We start from the raw sequence: 23,620 nt of genomic DNA on the forward strand, positions 1-23,620 counted from the left end.
CACATATACTCGCATATGCAAACAGTAATCATGACTGTGATGAATTTGGGTTATGTAGAGTGCATGGTGTCAAAGCACCCCAAAGAATTAAAGTCATCCCACAGGGTCAGAGTGGGTGCAAGGGGTGAAAGTGAGGTCAGTGTAGAGTTTCTTACTGAATCATACTAACGGCTATACAAATGGCATCTTGTCTGTATATATAGAGGGTTTTTTTCAAGATGAATGTCCGTGCATTAACACAACAAATCACAGAAGTTACTAGAAAGAACAAAAGAAATGCAAAAGAGAGGAACCAGAAGATATCTCTTTTATTTTGACCTCAAGAACCAGATTATTCCATTATCTTATCGTGTTTTCCGTTGTATTAATTCATTATGAATGTCTCATCTGTCCATGGACGTGCATAAATGTGGGTATGTGTTGTACAAGCTTCTCAGGCTTGCTGTTACCAGTACAGAGTGTACGGGTGAGGTGAATTAAGCACCACCAGGCACTTCAAATCTGTCACATCCACTTTGGAGGGCTGTAGTGATTAGATGAGGCCAATATGCTAGTCAGCACCTGCAATATGTGTTCTTATACTTGTTACCTACTTTTTTTTACTTTTCTAATTTCTTTTCAAGCGGTCCATTTCTCTCTCACACACACAAAATCCAGAATCTACCCCTAGTGCTGCTTTTCTCAGGGGTCTCTAACTGCACCTTTCTTTCTTGGGCTGTAACCAAATCTTTAAGAGGCGAGAGTGTGCTCTCATGAATAAAACAAGATTACTGGATTCCTACGTGTGGAGAGAGAGATTGAGAGAGAGAAAGGGAGGCTGGATTTCCCAGGGGAAAAGAAGCCCCCCCACAACACCAACCCGCCACCCTCTGTCCTTCCCTCACACCAGCTCAGTCCTTATAGGGTATTCTCCAGAGTACGACTGGCAGAATTAGTGTAGCAGTGTGTTTGCGTAAAGCATGTTTTCTGTGCTTGCAAGCGATGCGCAAGTCTAACAGAAGGGTCACAAAACGAGTTGATGGGGCTGTTAGCAGGAGAATCAATCTGAAAAATCTAAGTGAATGAGTATGAATGTGCTAGAAATGTAAACTAGACAACGGAGAACGGGCAAAAGAGCCGTGGGAAACAGAGTTACAGAAGAATAAGCAGAAATAAGTTTAGTCTTAAAAACTAAATTTCACAGTAGTTTGACACAGAAGTTCCTCAAAACAAATGATTACTCTATCATGTAATCCATGGTTGTCACTATGGTTTCTTCTCGTCATCACCACATCTGCCATTCAAATGCAAGATTTCTACACATTTCTGACAAACTCAACCACAAACTGTAATGGATGTGTGGTCAGAATGGGAGTTAAAGTCATCATCAGACCTCAACAGTCAGGATGGGGAGCAAAATCTTTTCAAAAGAGATGCCGGAAATGGGGATTTCTTAATCAGTAAGTCAAATAAAAATGTGAAAAGTGTGTCAATGTGATGACAATGTAAGCTCTGTATGTGTACCTCTTCCATGGCACTGATGAGATTTTGAGTAGATTTGCTGATGTCGCCTCCCACAGGGGTGGGTCCCATTCCCTGGTACATAGAATCCGGCCCATCCTGTCCACTCATCTCAACTGTGTAACTTGCTTTAGTTGGCCAACACAGCTGGTTGTGCATGATGAAGTACACAGCAAACACATACAAGCCCTGTAGAGAAAGCAGTGGGGAAAAAATTCAACATTAGGAATAAGTTATGGCTCTGCTCTTCAGTATGATTAATCTGAAATCTGTAATACTGCTGGCTCAATCAATCTGCAGTGGCAGGCTTGGGGGCCGGCTAAGGGTAAAAGAAGCAAACGATCCAAAAAAGTGCGTCACAAATTCATTAGACCACCTATCATAAAAGCAAAAAGACATAAATATTTTAGGAATCTGTCAAAAGATAAAAAAGTATATAGCTATTCCCATTTTCTAAGAACACTCACAACATACTCATCAAACAAACCTAATTTTTCTATTCAAGAATGCAAGTAAATAACTGTACTTTTGGAGCTTAATTAAAAATAATAATGTGCTTTACTATTCTTTTCCAACTGTTTTGTAAAATAATAAAATTATGAATGAATAATAAAATTAAATAGATTTTAGCATAAAAATATCGTTTGGATTAAAGAGCTTGCACATACTGGTGGATTAACCATTACAGAGACATAAAAAATGATTTCAGTAATTACCAGAACTGTTGATTTAGATCAGCTGTGGCTTAAACCTCACACTCAGTGGTAGTCTAATAGATTTGTTAAGCTCTGTACATATTACATAAACATATGTGATATTAAATAATACTATACTCATTATTATTTTTGTGCAGCGTGTTGCTGTTGCATTCTGAATTAAACTTCTTTCACTTCTTTCAGCCTGATTACTGAAGCATTACTTCACCACTGGGGCAGTGACATCATTGGCATACTGGTATTTCTGCCTCCTCCACTTCTTCATCATTACCAAATCTGCTTGGTCAACAGCACCAGGATGCGAATTACCCCAAAACACCAGGGTGTCAAATACCACAAATCCAGCTTATATTTCACAACACCCATCATCGGGCGATGATGGCAGCCACAGACAGAGACGGAACGCACAAGAGCGCAAACCACAAGCGTGTGTGAATACAGGCCAACACAGATCTATTAAAGACGTTTACACATGGGGAGAGAAAGTAAGTTTTTGGACAACATGGAAGAAAATAATGAATACAGTAATAAAATATGTTTAAGCAAAACCGGACGGACTGATTGTTTCATTGATAAAACCAAATGTAAACACTTTGCTTTTTTGTGAAAATAAATATCAATCTGTCAGTGGGTGTGTGTGTGTGTGTGCAACTCCCCAACTTATTCAAATCCTTAAATCAAACTTTGTGACATGAGGTTTGTGTCTGTAATTAAGCTTCAACTTTCCTGGCAGAGCAATCAACGTTTATTGAGTTTATTGATTGTAAGCAGCCTGGATGGCCACAGTAAACATTAAGAGGAAGAGAGAAGGAACAGTAAATCAGAACTGTGTGTTTATGGGGGCACTATAAAACTGGAATATCCAGATTATGAGAAGGAAAGAAAGCCTGCTTATAAGCTCACTGGAGACCTTGCAGGTTAAAAACAGTGCAGTATACTCCGCTGTTTTCTGACACAGTGACTTAAACAGATTGGTACACTGTGTTCCCATAAATTAGTGTGCCTTGTAGGTAATTGTGCATGAATTGCAAAATGAGAGCTTTAAACCATGTCCTTTAGTAAATGGGACACCTCATGGCTAGGAGCTATGTTCAGGGATATGTAAAGTCATAATGATGTTATGACCTTATATTTGGATATATATATCTGCGTATAGCTTGAAGAAGGTAATTAGTTCCTTTGTGTGTTCACATGTAACATGTAACAGAAAGCAGCCAGGTGTGTATTCATATACAGTGTTGGGAAGGTTACTTTTAAAATGTATTCCATTACAGAATACAGAATACATGCCCCAAAATGTATTCTGTAACGTATTCCGTTACGTTACTCAATGAGAGTAACGTATTCTGAATACTTTGGATTACTTAATATATTATCATGCTGTTTACAACTACATGAATGTACTATTGCTGTGATTTATTACTATTACTGAAGGTCAGCGGCTCCAAACCGTAGTAAAGGGACCTCTGGCTAATACGGCAGGTTCGTGTCAGGCTCGTAGCCGAAAAATAGCTTTACTTTGTTGTCTGGGTCAACTTTGCTAGCGAGAGACAGAGAGAGGCGTTGAAAGGCTGCTCCAACGGGACTTATTGTTTTTGGAGGAAAACACGAACACAGTGTACAGTCGAGTCTTAATAGCTTACTTACAACTGGGATCGTCAGGCACTCTTTTTAGCTGCAGTGGTTATTATTATATTTACATGCTTCCAGCTCCCGTTTTTTGCTCGATGACAGCTCATACTTTTCCTTTTTCTCCCTCCCTCGTTCACAGACCCATAACGGGTATGGCAGTCCATTCTCCCTGCAGCACGGACTACACTGCCTATGATGCTATATTCTTTAGAGCTATACCTGTAGCATTCTGCCTATTAGCTTAGCACAACAACAACAAAAAGTCGCTCTCTCGCCCAGGAAACACAGAGAGAGAGAGAGCGTCACCCTGTAACCATGGCAACCGCAACGCTGCCACCTGGAACGTAGCTGTCAAACAAAACCCAAACAGTCCTGACCCGCCACAATATGAAACAGGAAAGTACCGCCGTGTAATCCATTTATTTCAACAAAGTAACTGTATTCTGAATACCACCTTTTTAAACGGTGACTGTAACGGAATACAGTTACTCATATTTTGTATTTTAAATACGTAACGGCGGTACATGTATTCCGTTACTCCCCAACACTGTTCATATATGGGTGTGTATGTCTCTATCCATGAGCATTTCTCCATTACAACAGCACTGTGGGTGATTAGCACAGATCATTAGCAAGATGTGTGGCCTGAGGAACAGGCTTAACAGCCATAGGCAAGTTATGTAAGTGTTCCCTGATCGCTGAGTCCATGTCTTTGGAGATCGAAGGCAAAGTCCAAAAGAGGACACTAAGGACGGGAAGGTGTTGAGGGATGTGAAACGGACCGTGAGAAGGAGTATTTGATCGTGTTGGATACAACCTTGTTTAAAATCATTGGGGGTGCTGAGCAAAATGTACATATGAAAGCAATGATTTGCATGATTGAAATCATAATGATCCTGACATTTAAAAGAAGACAAAGACAACATGGACAACAACAACTTTTTAAATTGAAATATTTTCCCATTCTTAGGTGGAGGATTTAAGCTGCTCAACTGCTCTCTTCACTGCAGTGTTGTTTCATAATGTGCCAGCTTTTTTTTCAATAGGTAACAGACCTGGACTGCAGGCAGGCTATTTTACAAAAGGGCCACGCTGTTGTAATACAAATGCAGTTTGGTGGTGTCTTGTTGAAAGAAAACAGTTGCTGGATGGTAGCGTACATTAAGAGTTCCTTCAGATACTGGTAACTTATTCATGCTAGGTGCACTAACACCCTCATGCTGGCTTTTGAAATGTGTGCTGATAACAAAGTTGATGGTCCCTTTGTGTTCATCCTGGAGAAAGTGCAGGCATTCACAAAAAGAATCTCACATCACTGCCATTTGTGCCATTTTCGGCCTTCTCCTTTGTGTACAGAGATACACAAAGGATCTTACATTTCAGAGATGACAAAATCCTCAAATTCTTTTTAATTTCATATTTAGAAAGTTTATTCTCAAATTTTCAAATTATTTGCAGGCTTTATTTAAGCTGTTTCTCTTTTATGGTCTGTTTCCTAACATTTTCAAAACATGTCGCCCGCATCAACCTTAAAATGAATCAAATCAAAAACAATAAAATCTCATAGTTTGACATGTTGCCTTTGTGCTACTTTAAGTTAATTATGGTGTTTAAATAATTTGCAAAGTTTTGAGTACAATTTTACACAGCATTCTGTTTTGTGGGTTTTTAAGTAGGGGGTTTAAAAGTGACAACAGCAACTAGCTAAAGAAATGTACTGCTTGTCAGGGGTAAGACAAAGGGAAAGAGGATAAAATTAGAAAACTGAGATAATTAAAAAATAGCTCTCGAGTTTTCTGACTTCTTTCAAAGTGATTAAATATACTAAACTGCATCAACTGCAAAAGGTGCTGTGTCCGCAGATTTTTCTGTGCTTTCTGTGCTAAAAGAAAAAGAGCTGTTTGACCGAAACCCTAAATACTTCCAGGCTTCACGCAGCTAATTGCCTACCGCCTTCTTTTCCATAAAAATATACACATATCCTGTGTCCTATTTTTAGCCAGTGCCAAGGTTGAATGTGCAAGTGGGGGTTGAATTGAATTGTAATGAAGCATGGTCCTGCTTCACAGCTGTGAGGCTTCTGACAGCACGGATACAGTGACGTAATGTTTATCGGTACATCGAACGTGCAGGAGGAGATAATGAGGGGTTGTGCTGTTGTGATTTGATTATTGTCTTCTATTTCAGCATGATGTGACTGACAGCTGTATTATGTAAAAGGATGGATCAAAGACTTGTAGAGAGAAAAGAAAACCCTGTGGCCTGTTGGCTAAAAAGTCACATTTTCCACAGTATAACTGCAAACATGTGATGTGTTTCACAGCTTGATTTTAACAGATACCCGGCTGGCAACAACAGGTTGTTTTTACAGCACCTAACCAAAGAGCAATGTGGGCTCTGCAACACACACTTGTGCACAGCTGTAACATCTGCAGCTGTTTAATGGTGTTCAGTAATCAGCAGTTAACATCAACAACACCAATGAGGTAAATATGGAAAATTCTCCTAATGGAAAATTCACGGCATGAAGGAAACAAAAAAACAAGTGTACTTGACTTTGCAGCAGAGATGCGCAGCCTAACAAATTCCAAGCTCACGGCATTGAAAACCTATGGGAAGGATAAGATGTTCAAAAATGCACTGGAATAATAATACTGGGAGAATAAGGCAGTCCTGTAGCACCATGTCCTGAAAAATATCTCAGTTTAATTTCTTTAGTTAACCTAAAAATATTCTATATGGGTTTGATTTCACAAAATCATGAAACAAAACTAAGATTACTCTAGTTACCAAGTCATATCTGTTAAGAAATGTGACAATCATCATATTTTGTTAAATCTTGCCGTTCGAGTGTTTATGACAGAGAGTAAGTATCACATTTGCTTTCTTTAAACTTTACTTTCTTTTTTCGATTTAGTCCCTAATGGAAGTTCTGCAGTGACACAAAATGATCAATGAGTCCTCTCACAGCAACGCTTTTCCTCCATCACCGCTAAACAAATTAAATGTGCTTTAAAAAAAACACATAACCCAAATCTTGCATACAAATAAATATGATTACAGCCATGCTTCGTACATGGTTACAGCATCCTGACCTTTCTTTAGTGGTGCTTTGTAGAAAGTGGGTCAGATGAGTTTGTTTATGGCTAATCAATATTCTTGGACACAATGTACCTTTGGGACCCTTACCTGTTCCACTTTGATAAATTCCTATTTCTGGTACTTTTGGTGCAGACCCCAGAGGCTGCTGTTTTAGCTGGAACGTTGTATGAGGCACGACTGAAAATCAATTGCAGCAGTTCTTTTTTTCCAGATGATACAAAGTTTGATAGAACTCGTCCTATCTGAAGTCAAAGTTAAGCTACATGTAAGTTGCTGAAATACAAATAGGGTAGCAAGAAGCTCTTTTTAGCTGTTACTGTACATCCCCACCAAAAAGCCCAAAAGTCTTTATTTAGAGAGCAAAAGTGTTATCAAACTACTCATCTGCCAATTAGCGTAAAGAGGAGATTTTTTTGCACTATTGTGTGGACGGATGTATGTTTGTGTGACAGCAGTGCTAAGAACTTTGATACCTCAGGGGCCTAATGAAACCCAAAAACAAATCAAAGTATTTAGGGAGGAAACAAAGGCTATTAGTCTGAAATGTTGAGAAAGTGAGAGGATTTTTACCCAGGTTAAAAGAAACACAAGCAGAACTGAGGAAATGTATTTAAAAACTTTGCATGTAATTTAACAATCACAAGTTAATTTGAAATAAAATCAAACTAGCTATGTGATGTCACAGGGATAGACAAACTGTTGCTGCTCATGAAGAAGTGTCGAGTACGACAATGCCCATTGCTGCTGACATCACTTCACTTCAGTCACTGGACTAACAGGAGATGTTTACTTTTGTTAAGCGCTGTTGTCTTTAGCATGTAGATGCTACATATCAGCATTGGTTGTCACAGACCTCTTGTGGCACATGGCATCTACCCGATCACTGCAAACATTTAGGGACTAGACAAGACAGAAAACAATCAATTGTGCAAAACTAAGCACAGCTGAAATCAGAAAGCTTCGTGGGCATCTTCTTAAAAAAACACATTATGCATTAAACACTTCTACAAAACTAAATCTTTGTGCCAGAAAATGTATGATTTAGTAGGTTAAGTAAAATTGACAGAAGTCAATTTAAAGCCAAGTAATAAAACTACTGATATGATGGAGCCACAGCTAAATCCTTAGTAACCAGAAGACAAAAGTTTTTAAAAAAATGTCTCAGTTACATGAGTAAGCATGCGTTTCCCTCACTAAGGACATAACTGAAGGCAGAAAAATCCACAAAAACTTGCACAATGTGTTCCAGAGTTTACGATAATATTGTTGCACAGGTTTTATATTTGATCATTAATGACAGTCCTCATTTTGTCCAGTTTCTTTTGAACAGGTGGAAATTGGTTATAGGGACTATATTTTTATTAAGCCTCTATATTGAAGCTCAGCATCTACACTTCCCATCCTTATTTCTTTTTTTGGAATCCGTAGTGGCGTGATGCAAAGGCATGCTTGTGAAAATGATCTCACTGTGCAAATATTTAAATATGTACTCAACTGCATTTAGTGGTAGAGTAATCTATCTTGCATTTGAAATATCTTTACTTAGCTACACTGACATCTGAAATACAGAACTGAGAGGAACAGAGGGAGTAAATAAACTATAAAAAGATGCAAAAAAAGGGACCAAGAAAAGACAAAAATAAAGTGGAGAGATGGACAAACATAGCAGTGAGAGGCGTTGGTGAGATATGACACAGTGATAACGCTGCCTCTCTTGCTCCACACCTGAGGCACTTCTTACTCTGCCTGTCAGATACATCAAAGCTGGCCTTCAAAGTGAATGGACTTCCCTTCATCATACCTCTCCATCCCCCACCCCCCACACACAAAGACATTCATGACATTCATATACTCTTACCGACTCTGCAGCATTCTCAAATTTTCAGCTACAGCAACATTTAGCTCAGAGAGTAGCTGAGACTAGAGATTAGATAGGTAAAAACAATATCTTTCATACGAAAAATTGAACTTGGAGAAAGAGTACACACATCGAGCTTGAAGATATAAAAAGAAGTGCTTTAACTTCATAACTTTTAACTGTACTCCAATTACAACAAGAAGAAAACATGTGCACAAACAGGAAACAAACAAACAAACAGAAAAGTAAATGATCTCACCAGCAGGCAGTTAAAGATGACGTAGAGGATGAGCATCCACAGGTACCTGTAGCCCATATGGAGTCCTGCCCACAGCCAAACTAGGGAGATGAGCAGAAACAGGTAGAGGACCAGCGGCACCTCTGGAGCACAAGATAACAACAGGAACAGAATGAAAACAATATCAGCACTGTTGTTCAAATATATATAAGCCAATACAATACATTATACATAACAGCTGAACTGAGATTCTAGATAATATTTTATCTGTATGACATTCATGCACTTATTAATTTGAACATATTTGAACAAACGCATATTGCAGAATAACTACCGTACATTACATAGTAATTGATGGAGAATTAATATAGCTGCTGTTGTGTTATCATTTCTATTTAGATTCTCTAGTTTCTTGATATTAAACTATATACGGTATGTTGTGGTGTAATACTCATTCTTCCAAAGCAAGGTCTGGTAAAAGAGGAGGAAGGGGATCTAATTCAGGAGCTGTCTAATGAACCACATTTTACAACCCTAATACAACACTGATGCAGCGTTTCTGCTCCAACAGTTCTCTGACTTCCTGTGGTTTGCATGTGGATTTATGTGGACTTAGATTAGAGACTCAAGCAACAGCGAGGAGACATATAAGGGAGGGTAAAAAGCCACACACTCATACTTGAGTATGCCCGCAGTATAAGCACGCACGCACACATGCTATCAGAGCTGTACTCTCTATCCAGGGATTCATCCATTCAGCATTTGTGATGCCACTAAATCATTTAGGTACCTAAGATGGGCTGAAAATGATCTAAGAGACAGTGTGCACAATTCTTTTCTTTGTGCAAACAGGCAGCTGGTGTGTCAACATCTTCACATCAGATGTACTTTATATTTTAAGGGTGCAAAATACATTTTCAAAATGGAGAAACATACGAATACTCGTCCTCATACAGAGGTCGAACATCACACATTTACATTTACACATTCACCAAAGGGGGAACTATGGCTTTTTATTTATTTTATTTTAAGCTGAACCAAACAAAAAACAACCCCCAAGTTCTGAGAGTAACACTTTGACAAACCCTGTAACAACTGTACATTGACACAAAGTGTACTGATCTCACAAATACGACTAAAAAGTGCATATTTTTAAAGGTCTTCTTAGCATTGACTGCTTTTAGACCATAGCAGCTAGTCAACCTGCAGCCCACTAACAGGAATACATCCTGTCACCTCAGACTTCAGGATGTGACAATTCAAGAAAAAACCCCACTGAAGTAGGGAAAGACTTAAGATAATTAAGTAAGTATCCAGGGGTCCTTACAAAGCAGAGAACATTTTACAAAGGGAGTGCACTTCATTATTACTTGCACAAATAATTCTCTTAACCCACTTGTTCTTGCTGTACAAAAATGGGAGGATATCTGTTAGCCTGCTAACCAACACAAGTGCAATGCACTAGTCAAATTTGGACACTGTCAAAAGAATATTCAAAACACATCCATATTACCAGCACCACACCCATCCTGGCTGCTAAGTATGTTGCAAATGTGGGATCTCAAATAAAAACATTAGGAGTGCTACCACCATGAAATTAAGAGTATTGCACCATAGTGATGAGTTTTGCTTTGTTCAGACAAATACTAGCCTGACTCCTATTAATACTTAGCTAATATGCTAAGATAAACATCTTGAAATAATTGTAGGGAGAAGAATACAAAAGTAAAAAAGCTAAAACAGTGGAGGGATTAAAGCAGGGTGTGACAAGTGAGTACTGAGAAACTTAAGCCTGTAGTCAAATCATCAGCTGCTTGCAGTTGGCAACCAATACCGATTTACAGATATACAGATATACACAGATTTTTAGCTAAAATATGGCTATAACACATAAAGTGCAGGGTTATTCAGTAAAGTCAAAGTCAGATTTATTCATATAGCACATTTAAAAAAACAACTGTTGACCAAAGTGCTTTACATTTAAAATAATCAAAGGAGATAAAAACATAGGAAGACATGACAAAATTTAAGAAAAGAACCGTAAAATGAGAAGATATGAGTCAGAAAAAAGACAAATATAAGTAGTACAAACTCATTCTGATTTAAAAGCAAAGGAATAAAAGTGGGTTAACAAGAAAAAAGGGGGTTTTAAACTGTCTAATGTTGGGGAGGTCCTGATGTGAGGGGGCAGTTTGTTCCACAGTTTAGGAGCAGTCACAGCAAAGGCCCGATCTCCTCTGTGCTTCAATCTGGACTTTGGGACAGCTAGGAGCATTTGATCCGCAGACCTCAATGATCTTGCAGGAGTGTACCAGTTCAAAAGATCAGAAAGGTATGAGGGTGCTAACCTGTGCAATGCCTTAAAAACGAAAAATGAAATCTTAAAATCAATTTGAAAACTGACTGGAAGCCAGTGTAAGGATGCTAGTATGGGAGATATGTGGTCTCGCTTGCTCTGCCAGTTAGTAACCGTGCTGCAGTCGGCTAACTGATGACAGACTGACGCCTGACACTCAGGCGTCAACAAAAATCGAGGCGAGATGAAATGAAGGCACGGCTAGCTCTCTCAAAGTCTTTGAAACAGAAGAATGGCTTCACTTTTGCAAGTAGCCGGAGATGAAAGAAACTGGCTTTGATTACAGTACTGATCTGTTTATGAAACATTAGATTAATAACTAACTCCACATTGCATTATCAAAGAATGTAAAAGACATTTTTATTGGGCTCACAATACCTGTGATTATGTGTATGTGTGTGTGTGTATCTTGAAGTGAAAAGTGCAGGGTCACAGAAGATAAACATAATACATTTTACAGCTACATGAGGCGTAAAAGCTGTTTTTACGATGATCTGAAGGGAACATCAGATTCAAAATTACACTGTTGAGTCACTCTCCTTACAGTCTGCATGAAAGGTGTTATGTAGGACAGAGTGTACAGTTCTCTTCACAAGTAGGATGGAAACACAGGACACGGGCCCAGGTTTGCACAAAAACCCCTCACTTAGGTGCCACATCCACCACACTGTCATTTCCACCCTGCTCTAACTTCTGCTCCTTATCACACAGTATTTTTATTTATTTAGCTCTATCATACTTTTTTAGTGCTTTCTTCGCTGTTGGCCTTGGTCACAGCCTCTGATGCATTATTATTTCACACTTCATCTCGGGTTGCCTTATGTGGACAAACTGTCTACAAACATGTGTAGGTTAAATAACAACTTTTTTCTATCTTCCATCTATCAATTTCTATCGTCTATCTTTCCCATTTCTTTCTTTCTCTCTCTCTGGCTTTAGTGTGTCTTGCACATCTGTCTCCATCTCCTCCCTCCCTGGTTAGACTTTTTCCAACCGTGTAAGCACATTCCTGTCTGTGGACAGGCCAGAGCTCCCACAGTAAGAACAGGTTCCCAGAGCCGAGTTGAGACTAACTGCAAAATGCTGACTGACTGTTTGGCTTTGTACCACTAAGTAGAAGCAAAGAGCCTGTGTGGCTGTGCATGTGTGTGTGTGTGTTCATATTATGTATAAGCAGACATGAATTCATATGCAATCCTCTGCAAAAGCTTTGTGATTCAGAGAAGCTCAATGATGTCATGGCTATCTTTCTTTCTGTACAACAAACACACGCTGCTTTGCTCCACAGGCAAGCAGACAGGCTCAAGTTCAAATTTGACCAGAGCAGCATTCTTGGTGTGAGAAGACAAACTGAGAAGTGAGCATGCACAGAAGGAAAACAACCAGAAAGAAACTCGAGATCGTGCTAACATTAAGGTCACAGAGAAGTCACCAGCTGTAATAACAACAAGCAGGAGTAAGCACGTGTTGAGTGCATCTAGTTACAGCTAGGAGTAATAACCAAAGGAAAAAAAGTAATACTAAAAACAAGATGTTAAAAACAATCAGCTGTTAAAGTACAATGTCTAAATAAGGATGTGCATTTCAAGGCCATTACTAATGAAGATATGACAAATATAAGCACGCGCTTAGCATACAAATAAAGCAGCGACACCGACTCAAACACACAAAGTAAATAAAACAATATTACGTAATTAAACATTATCCATCATTTATTTGTGTTTCCACACTGCTGACCAATCAATGCTAAAAGTGGAGCCAGGGAACATTAAGTGTCATAAAACTGGAACAATAATAGTTATTCATTCAACTTGAAGTCTGGTCACTTGCGCAACACAAGAACATAAAGTCTTTCTAACACAAGATAAGGGTTCACTGTTGTGCTTCTGATATGCACTGTTGTACCTTTTGTTCGTTTATTATTATTCGCTGCCCTGCATTGGCAGAACTCCAGACTTTCTCAAATCTGTTGATGGGGAGGAACATAAACGAAAGCCCACCGGCGCACTTCCTTGATTTCACTGACGTCAGAAGTTCTGCTATATTTCACACAGTCCTGTGAATTTTACATGTGCGGTTCTCATAATCTTGCGTGCACGCGCGCAGGCATGCACACACAAACACACAGACAGACACAGATTAGCTGTTAGCTTATCTCATCAGTTGTTGCTTCACTAAGGAATTTGAAAACATGCACATGGTGTTCATTGTCAAAATAGCATCAGCAGTCCAGCAGGTTCTGCACGAATCTCAGCTGGCTGGGAAAGTCACGGTTGAGTTTACTCTAAGTGCTTAATGTGAATAGTTATTATTTGGATTACTGCAGAAGCACACACAGAGCCTGCAAGCAGTGGACAAATAATAGGGATAATTATTGATTGTCATGATTGTCGTGCTGCTGCATAGTGCAGGGTTCAGTTCCTGTTGTTTTAAGTCAACTCACAACCTTTAAGTAATTCCGGGAAATGAGCAGAAGGGTAGCCTGTGTTTACAGCAATAAATATATTCTCCCATAATTGTTTTATTCTTCTTTGGACTTTAGACATATTGAGACACTGACAACAGTGCAAACACTGGAGTATACAATGTGCACTAAAGTGTGTTTGTGTGCATGTTATGTTTATATGTGCATGTAGATATGTACAATTGTGTATGTATGTACAGTATAGTACATATATTCTAAACCCAGGCACAAAGTACATTTCAAATTCCTTTAATTTTAAATATGTTTATATTGTCTATTCTGTAAAATAGTCAGATGTCTATTCATACTAATGTACAGAATTCACCTGCTTGCTGCTGCTACTACTGCACATTCACCCAATGTATATAATATATATATATATATATATATATATATATATATATATATATATATATATATATATATATATATATATATATACTGTATGCAATGTTCTTCCTCTACCCCAACCCCCCCCCCCCAATTTTTGCACATGTCGAGGAGCGTGTCAGGCTACATTTCACTGTGTGTTATACTTGTATAACTATGCATGTGACAAATAAAGAACCTTGAACCTTGAACCTATAGGTCAAAAGTTTAGGCTATTGTGAATCATCACACATTACAGTATCATACTTGTCCAATTTACTCTATTTTCTTTCGCTTTTCTCACAAAAAACTGCTCATGTGAAGTACAAATCCTACAGGCTGGCCTTTTGCCTCAGCCTGGTTTGTGAATGAGAAAGTACTGTTCCTTTTTGAATAATGCACACATACCTGCAACTCAGTAAAGCATCTACACTGCCTCAACACTCCTGCACAGTTTGCGGGCAAGCTGCTTGCCAACAAAAGAAGTGGCACTAATTCAGGCTTGGCTTTGTCACAGGAGAGCCTTGACTGAGCAAAACAAGCTAAAGCCTGCTGATTCCCACTGATGGCCATTGATTGCAGGCCCGATGATCAGCAAGTAAAGTGGTTTGGCTGGATCTTCATGTGTGGCCAAAGGGACTAACTGCACTGTATAAACAGAGCTGATTCGTGCGGGTCATAAATCCATGATGGATGTGTGTGTGCAAACAAGAATTCTGAATAATCTACAAGTTGGAAATGTACAAGTTTGCACACCTATTACTACATTGTACTGATGGGTGTTTTTGTGTGTGTTAGATAACTGAAAGTTTACACTTTCTGCAAAAACCCTAAATCTGTTTTTGTCTCCAGCAAACAGCAAACTATAGGGGAAAAAAATAGGGGATGAAAGCTTCTGCCCAAAATAAGGGTATGTTGTTTGTAGCTTAATTCCAGTGGTGTTTGTACATGTCCACGAAAGAAAGAAATTGGGTGTGACTGAGTGTAAATGCAGATGTAACTCTCATGATCTCTTTGTGGTAACAGCAAGTGGTAAAATAATCAAATCTCTGCTTATGCATACATTAATATATTTGTGTGTGTTTGTGTGTGTAGTCACATATTTAGTTTTTACCTGTGCTGTTAGTCCGCCCACGGTAAATGTCATCGTAGGCCTTCCACTGCTCAGTAACTTGGTAGATGTGGATGAATACAACCACCACAGCAACAAGACAGATGAGAGGCACCAGCACTGCCGTGCACAGAGCTACATAGATGTTTGGGATAAAGCACCTAGAAGATAAGAAAAATAAGACGAAAGAGATGAAAGACATGCTTACAAAACTTACAATAAGCCATCTTGCAACTAGGAAAAAATCTCTAGTTGTCTGATGATTGTACTGAATTATTTTTATATTCTGCAAACAACTTCAAGTAGTTGCAGCAACAGGCGGGTTCCCCAGAGGTTGAACATGCAACATTCTCAACCTATGACCTGCTTCTTTTGACTGCAAGGTGACTGCCTGGGTTATCTGGTGGGAGGCAACTTATCTCCAAACAGTCAGGGTCCAAATCACACCAACTGCAATTACTCTCAGACAGATTAGTGAAGGCTTGCAAATAACTGCTGTCTAATTTATAAAAGCAGACGACTGGCGACATGTTGCAATTAACCTGAGTCAGTCTTTTCTAAGTACAACTTCTCTGCAACACATCTCTTTGGAGTGGGGGACATGACATAGCTGGTTACCATCTGGTTGTATTGTAGTTATAGTCCTGTATAAGAGCAAAATGTTTGTCGTTTAGCAGTTAAATCATCATTTTGCAGCAACTATGTCACTATTTGTTATTTCTGTTTCTGTTGTGAGGTTCTGACTAGACTCTGAATATAAGCAGTTAATAAATATTTCTGTTTAATCTGAAATTCTGTGTTCATAGGTGGCAACAGATGCACATTTGTTTGCTTTTTTGTTTCCTATATATAACAGTTCAGTGCTGTATTATGAAAAAGACTGCATTCAATAGCCAGCTTGACCCCATTCAGCTGCAAATTGCTGGCACACTGACTCTGTCATTCAGTCTTCTTGCCATTTTATTCCCATTTTGACTCACCAAAGTTGCTTTGAATACAAAAACTGACTTCAGGTGGTTACTGACCTGGTCCGAATCTTTAAAGCAACTACTTCAAAGGTGAGACTGAGTAAGATTGCAAGTTCATTGCACACGGCTGCAGTAATTTTGGCTGCTATTTCCAAACAGTGATCCTTTGTGTCACCATAGCATAAAGAACACATCTATCTCACAGATAACGTCTGGAAAAACTGAACATATTAAACTGCTCTACATTTAATTTACTTTAATCATAACGCAACTCTTCTTTATACTTTGTTGCTTTGTGACACATCGGACACAACCACCGATAAATCCATCGGCAATTATAAGAATATATATCCATAGGAGTGATTTCCACTGTTCATCCTGTTTAACAGGTAAAGAAGAACTTTCTTTGGAGAATTATTAATACAATTTTTTTTAAAAATGTCAATAAGAAGTTGGTACTGTCAGTATTATACAGTCTATCTCTATGCTGTTTTCCCGGTGAACCTCTTGAACTACCGTCTCAGGATCTTTCAGGCATGTTTATCTTTATTAAAGAAAACTGCGATTTTCCTCTGGGAAAATCAACATCCTTGATATTTGTTGCCAAACAACTAGAAAAACACTGATGTGACCTCAACCTTTTCACAAAACACATTCACGCTCTGGTTCGGTGGGAGCATCAAATCAGACAGGACTTCCGCATGTTTGAGTGATTACAGAAAAATAATTGGATCTGTCGTAGTCACAACATAAGATGAGCTATGCCAAATAAAGCGCTGGATCACCCTGTCACAAAAAGACAGCCGGGCCCCTAGTCTAAATACAGTGGAAAATGGACAGCTGTACTGTTGGGGCCTTGCTAGGGGGATGACCTCTAACTATAGTGAAAGTCTCACAAGGATGGGAAATCCCAGGGATTCCTGAATTGAATGAAAAAAACATTACCCAGGGGTCTAACGCACCCATTTCTTGGCTTGAGAGAAAGAAAGTGAATCATGCCTTTTATGGAGGGTTTTCATCCAAAGGCTGCTGGGATTTTCTTTTAAATGTATACCACAGTAAGATCCTATGTTACCCCTCTATGATAACATTTTTACTTAAATCATGTGATCACAAGACCCCATGTTTGGAAGATGAAAGGGTCAAAATATTCATGAGTGTAATCAGTCTCAAACTAGACTCATTCAAAACAAAATTTAATGCTGCTGAAATTTGAAAATGACCACTTTTGCTGAGCAGTTGTCCATGGGTGGTGAGAGAGGATTCAATGTTAAAGTTGCCTTTTTGTTTTCTTCCTTTTAATCTAAAGATGTACAACATATGATCCACAATAAAGATTAAAAAAAGGCAGAAACCACAGGGACATTACAGTCACTCACTGCCTCATAATGTGATAACCATCAGAAAAGAGAAATCCTTAATATGCTCAATGCACATAGCTGGGGTTAAGTACAAACGGGTCTATATGAAAGACAATGTCCCAGCACAACAGTGATGGTAGAGGCATGGAAATGGTAACTTTACACCGTTCTGCACTTATTTATCCATAAATCTTCATATCTCTCTACTACAGCGTGAGTATAGTAGTGGAAAGCAAAAAGACAGAGTAAAAAAATGTGCTCCCGTAAGCAATTAAGTCTAAAAGATACAAAGTCTATTGACACAAGGTGTGAGCTTAACACTTTTGTATGCAAGCAAGGCGAAACTGAAACGAGTGGTGAGAAAACAAGAGACTAGCTGTTAACACCGAGGAGGAGAGAGCGAAGGAGAGAAACGGAGCGAGAGAAGGAAAAGAAGTGAAAAGCTGCCTTATTTCCTCAAAGAGGAAGGTGTGCTCCTGGGAAACTGAATACTCCTCTATGTTCTTAAATCACTCCTGTATGCGCTCACTGTTTCACACTCCCATCCACAGGAAACACCCACAGATACTTGATCCCAAGTATAACAGGCACACCTTAGACCATTGACTTATTATAGATGTGGTTTAGGAGTTTCAGCTTCATACTTCTTTGACTATTATTGAACATTTGTTCACAAATGAAAGACATGGAAGACGGATGCACATAAAGACACAGGCAACTCACCTGTGTTGGGACCTTTCCACGTGTTTTTTTTACACAGTGATTTCTTCTATTGTTTCTGTGCTTTAGGTAATTTAAGGGAAACAGCTATATAAGGCTCTGTATGGCGTGATTTCTCAAAGACTCCACCTCTGAGACTGAAGTTTTTCAGTGTGGGGAGAGGCATGCAAACAAACATGAGACGTTCATTTATTCAGTCATTTGATTGGGCAGGCTCACTGACTCTGTTTGCTCTACCTAGTCTGAAGTGGAATTTCCCTAAGCTTAAAAAAGAAACTGAAATCACTGTAAATGACTCATACCAGTTTAACAAATACTCTCCTAAGTGTACTTACGATTCACTGGATACATGCCATCAGTTCAAAAGGACCACTTGTGTGTGTATTTACATGCGTTGCTAACTCACACATCGCCTTGCACCAGTCCATATACTTCATGTATTTTCCATCCAAAGCCACCAAGTAACACGATGACCAGGACGATGATGACCAAAGCAGGAAGTCCCCACCCCAGGAGGAAGTAGAGCAGGTATCGGCGTTCTGTGTGCTCGTCATTCATCACGAGCACTTGCCAGAAGTTCACCGCCTGAGAAAACAGTTTGAGAAAACAACTTATTCATGGGGATATAAAAATAAAAAAGTAACTTTTACAGACTATGAAAAGTATCTTAAACTTATTGCAGCACAATAAATAAAAGGGAGAGAAAAGGCTCAACATCTTCCCCTTTGATGATTTTTAAACCTTCCTCGGTTGTGTGCACATTTGGTCTTTATAGTCAGTAAAACACAAAAACACACAAGTATATCCATCCGCATATCACGCCCAAAAATATCTATGTTTGCTTAGTTATCTAGAAGGCTTTTATAGTCTCATCTATCTGCTTTACTAAGCCATCCACTGTTGCATAACTGGCTTATGTGAACACCTGTTGACAGCAAGCAGACGATGTCTTATCCTCATGTGAAGCACACTAACACTTCATTTTCTTTTTCACATTTCGCTCATATATGGTGAGTTACGAGCTGTTTTACAAGGTTTTTGCCATCTAACATACATAAAAACAAAAGTCTATAAAGTATTACATTTGAACATGAAAAAAAGGAAATGTTATTAAAATTTATGCAACAGGTCAACAGCTGTAATGAATAACAGCTGATAATGTCTATCTGTTTGCAAGCACTCAAGCAGGACATTTGCACAGAGGAAGATGTGATGCAACTAATGACACAAGGTCAAATGATGTTGACCTCTCCCTATGATTACTCTGCTCAACCTCTACCGTAACAATATTGTATAACCACTGACCCAAAAAGACCTTGCTTCATAACCACGCCAACATGAACACAAACCCACAAACACAGATGCAGCAGATGCAGCAAACAAGACTGTAGGGTTCCCGTTGTGTAACAGCTCGACTCCCCTGAGATAATACAATGATGTCAGTCAGATTCAAGAAGTGTTATTCACTGGCTGTGAGAAAACTGCAGTCATTGTGGTACAGTAAAGGGATTATGGGCAACTTTGTGCTGAGCTGTTGTTTTGCAGTGGCTATATCACTCATGGAGCCACAATAATAGGTTGTCTCAATCTCACCGCAGAAAAAAAAAATGCAGTATTTTTTAAATATTTACTTCCAGTTATGTTTGATTGTGCAGATCATGTTGGGACTACTTCACCAAGTTTTGAGATATGAGCTATATTTAGTTTCCGCAGTGCAAATAAAGCCAATACCACTGAAGGTAAATACCAGTTGTAAATTGGGTGAAATAAGTCACATGAACCATTGGTGTTGTATTAAAAGTCCCAAATGACTGGATGACTAATTGGCGAGGAAACAGGACAGGCATTATCACATAAAGATATTATTTAACAAGCTAGAAATGTGTCATCCTGGCTGGCTGTCGGCTCAGGAAAAATCCCAGAAATCCTAATCCTGATACCTTTAAGACTTTGTACACTTATTTAATAATGTGCAGATTTTTAGTAAGCTGATGTTAACTGCAAACCTCTGCATTCAACACATAGCTGCTCTGGACAGTGGCCACATTATTGTGTGTTTTCAAGCTTTATGCCAGTGCATATTCCCCTGATCAGGTTTTGGACATGCCCGTTCTCACTACTCTCAATTACACACACTCACACTGCTGTTATTGATTCAGGTCTTTGTCATGCCCTGAGATGGGCTGCTGGCGCCCACTCATATAAGCCACTTATCTGAAAGCAGCTACCTGATATGAGGGAAACTCGAGTGGTGAGACATCACTGGGGTCAATACAGAGATGTTAGTGAGGATGGAAGGGTCTCAGTTCCCCGCATCAGTGAAAGCCAAGGTGGCGGTAATAATTTTCTTGTCAGCTACATTCACAGTTAGAGTTGACATTTATGAAATAACAAGATATTTTTTGAAGGGATGTTAAAGAAAAATGCCATGGTCCTGGCCTTTACGTTGTATTACTTTTTCTTCCTCTCTTCCTTTCGGCCTGCTTTGTTTGCCCATCTTTTTTGAAATTGTGCTTCTAATGAATAACACTTCCTTACCTTTGTAACATACCTGCCTTTTCTATCACACAGTCTGGCTCTTTATTTAAATTCAACCTTAACGAACAGGGCATGTTATGAAAAAACAAATCTGTGAATGAGTATATAAATAAAACATCAAAAGCCTAAGTGTTTTTTCTTCATGCTTCATTAATCCTCCTATTTGAATTCCTTACAGGGTGAATCACCGTTTGTGTCCTTCACTCGATCCAGTCAGCTGTTACCCTACTAACTACAACCATGTGTGTCTAAAACCAGCTTGCACGTCACAACCAATTTTATTTGAGCTCCAGATCTGCCCATCCAAATTCTAACACCGCTTAAGCTTCGGCCTGAGGCTTTATCCCTTAAAATCTCCCAGAAGTCATAGTAAACAATCAGATATGAGAAAAAGCCCACTGCGTCCAACACGTACGCCGCTGCATGATTTCAGTATTACCCTGCTGTGGTCAGCTTATTCCACAGCTAATCTTATAATACTTTACCAATAACATTATTACATATTATGTTCCCTATGTAAACACTGGTTATGTTCACGTACACATGTGACATGTTATAAAAGGTTGAAGATTGATGAAAACAAGGCAAATGTTATGCAAGAGAAGGACAACGGGTGGGAAAAGATGGGTAGATGGGGAAGTTCATTTAGGGATACCATTCCAATTGGTAACATGTGTCTTATGTGATGGTATTTTTGTTACTGTGAATTCAGTTTGACTCATAATAGCATAAATTGTGATTCATGATGGTGATAAATCTCATTTCCCTTCTTAAAAAAACAAAAAATGACAACAACTGAGCCCGAGCCTTCAGCTTGATTGTCATCAAGTGGATTTAAGATTGTTTGGAAGAATTACACAACAAATACATATGTATGGCACAAACAAATAATGTAGATAAAGTTATTGTCTACTGTCTGTCAAATCTATTTAATCAGGTTATATTTAAAAAATTACAAATAAATAAAACATCCAAGGATTTCCTGTATTACGCAACTACCTTTGTTTCTTTGCAGTTCAGGACTCGTTATGAGGCGGATTACTTAGGAAAAGGGTTTATCACTGCAGCAGCAGCACTAAAGCTGCTGATGAAACCTCTCCCTGCATTCCTTTGCTATTGCAGCAGGTCATAAGTCATAAATAAACTCTTTCTGGGATTAAAATTACGGTAAGTGAAGTTTTAATGCTGCATGTTTCAGATACCTTTCTATGCTTTGGCACAGATGTATGTTTACAGTCTTCATGTTCCTAAAATTCCTGGGTGGCTTTGGTGTTGACCAATATAATGCAAACAAAGAAATAAGAGAATAAGAAGGTCTTGTTAAGAAGGAGCTGTTTAGGGTCCTTGTAAGGTATTATAAGGTGATCCTGGGCAAAGGACATGCCAGTGCAGTGTACTGGTAACTTTATGACTGCCCCAGTAGATGTGATAAAACAATCAAATTTCACTGCCTGTTGCACATAAACCAAATGCCATATGTATGAAATAAAAAGAAAGAATAGGAACCTTGGCAATGCCAAATTATGAGATAAAATAAGCAGGAGGAAGGTGGAGAATAGGGGTGGGTTTTTATAATCGATTTATCGATTAAAATCGATTCTGGCTTGGATTACGTAAAATCGATTCATTAAAATCCTGAATCGATTTTTTAATATAAATTTATTTTGCCCGAAATGCCAGAATCTCAGGTGAAATCTCACAAAATTTCAACAACCACCAAACAGCTAAAACAGTAAATGAGAGCAGGAACACGGATTCTGCACAAAGACTTAAACACACAGAGCAGCCCGCGGATCAGAATCAGTTAGATGTCGAATTTCTCACAGTCGGGGCTGAAAGCCGACAGCCCGCTGATTCTGATCTGTCGGCGGGTCCGCGCTTTGTGTTCACGCCCTTTATGCGCTAAATGTAAAGCTGATAGTTTGATGTCTCTCCAAACAATATTGACCGAACCAGCAGCAAAAGAAGATCCAAACTACGCTTCACATAAACATCTTCATGTATTCACTCTTACTTTTACTGTTTTGCTTCTACCATGATGCACAGCTCTCTCTCTCTCTCTCTCTCCCCCTCTCTCTCTGTATGGTTTTCTGCATTATTCGCTTGCTTGTTACGCACAAGTCTACCTTTGTTTACAGCGCTATCGGCCGACTTTTTTTTTCTTTCCGTTTTATATACTTCCGAAAAGAAAACCTAATTTCTGCCGTTCAATGCTGAACAAATTTAAACTTTTTAAAATTATGCAAAATGCAAAATGCTTAGCCGTGTCTCTAATAAAACCGCTGTAACTTCAGAGGTAATGTTCATATGTTGATTAATGGTTTTCTTTCGTTTTTGATGTACTGCAGAATATTTTTATAAAATCCCAGGCCAGGAAAAATCACCTTCATGTGTTTCTGTGTTTTATCCTCAGCTACTTTGACACAAAGGCATCTGCTGTGATGCTCACACCTTTGATAAAGTCTTGCGTGTGTCAGCTTCCTTTTTATAGATACAAAAATATGTAAATGTACTAATCTGAATTATAATATTTCTGACTGTCAAAATTTCCCATATTCAAATCGAAGTGAATCGAATCGAATCGAATTAAATCGAATCGTGGATCGAATCGATTCTGGACCTTGTGAATCGGAATTGAATCGATTCTAGAAATCAGTGACGATACCCAGCCCTAGTGGAGAATCATA

The 23,620-nt window shown here is 38.8% G+C and overlaps 1 protein-coding gene and 1 long non-coding RNA gene across 5 annotated transcripts in view; both read right to left on the reverse strand.

The window, feature by feature from the left end:
* Positions 1-23,620, reverse strand: part of adgrv1 (adhesion G protein-coupled receptor V1) — a 169,027-nt gene that overhangs the window by 22,571 nt on the left and 122,836 nt on the right. For all 4 annotated transcript variants that reach the window (XM_085181423.1, XM_085181425.1, XM_085181424.1 and 1 more), the window contains 4 exons: positions 18,802-18,980; positions 15,350-15,507; positions 9,068-9,189; positions 1,504-1,689 (listed from right to left, as the gene is read on the reverse strand). In XM_085181423.1, the coding sequence (XP_085037549.1) occupies positions 1,504-1,689; positions 9,068-9,189; positions 15,350-15,507; positions 18,802-18,980 (645 nt within the window). The remainder of the gene's footprint in view (positions 1-1,503; positions 1,690-9,067; positions 9,190-15,349; positions 15,508-18,801; positions 18,981-23,620) is intronic.
* LOC146506977 (uncharacterized) lies at positions 10,377-14,217 on the reverse strand. Its single transcript, XR_014877382.1, has 2 exons — positions 11,572-14,217; positions 10,377-11,534 (listed from the first exon to the last, which is right to left on the reverse strand). It is a non-coding gene; the product is annotated as an uncharacterized LOC146506977 (long non-coding RNA).

Source organism: Neolamprologus multifasciatus, chromosome 12 (genome assembly GCF_963576455.1).
Source record: "Neolamprologus multifasciatus chromosome 12, fNeoMul1.2, whole genome shotgun sequence".
Classification (NCBI taxonomy): domain Eukaryota; kingdom Metazoa; phylum Chordata; class Actinopteri; order Cichliformes; family Cichlidae; genus Neolamprologus; species Neolamprologus multifasciatus.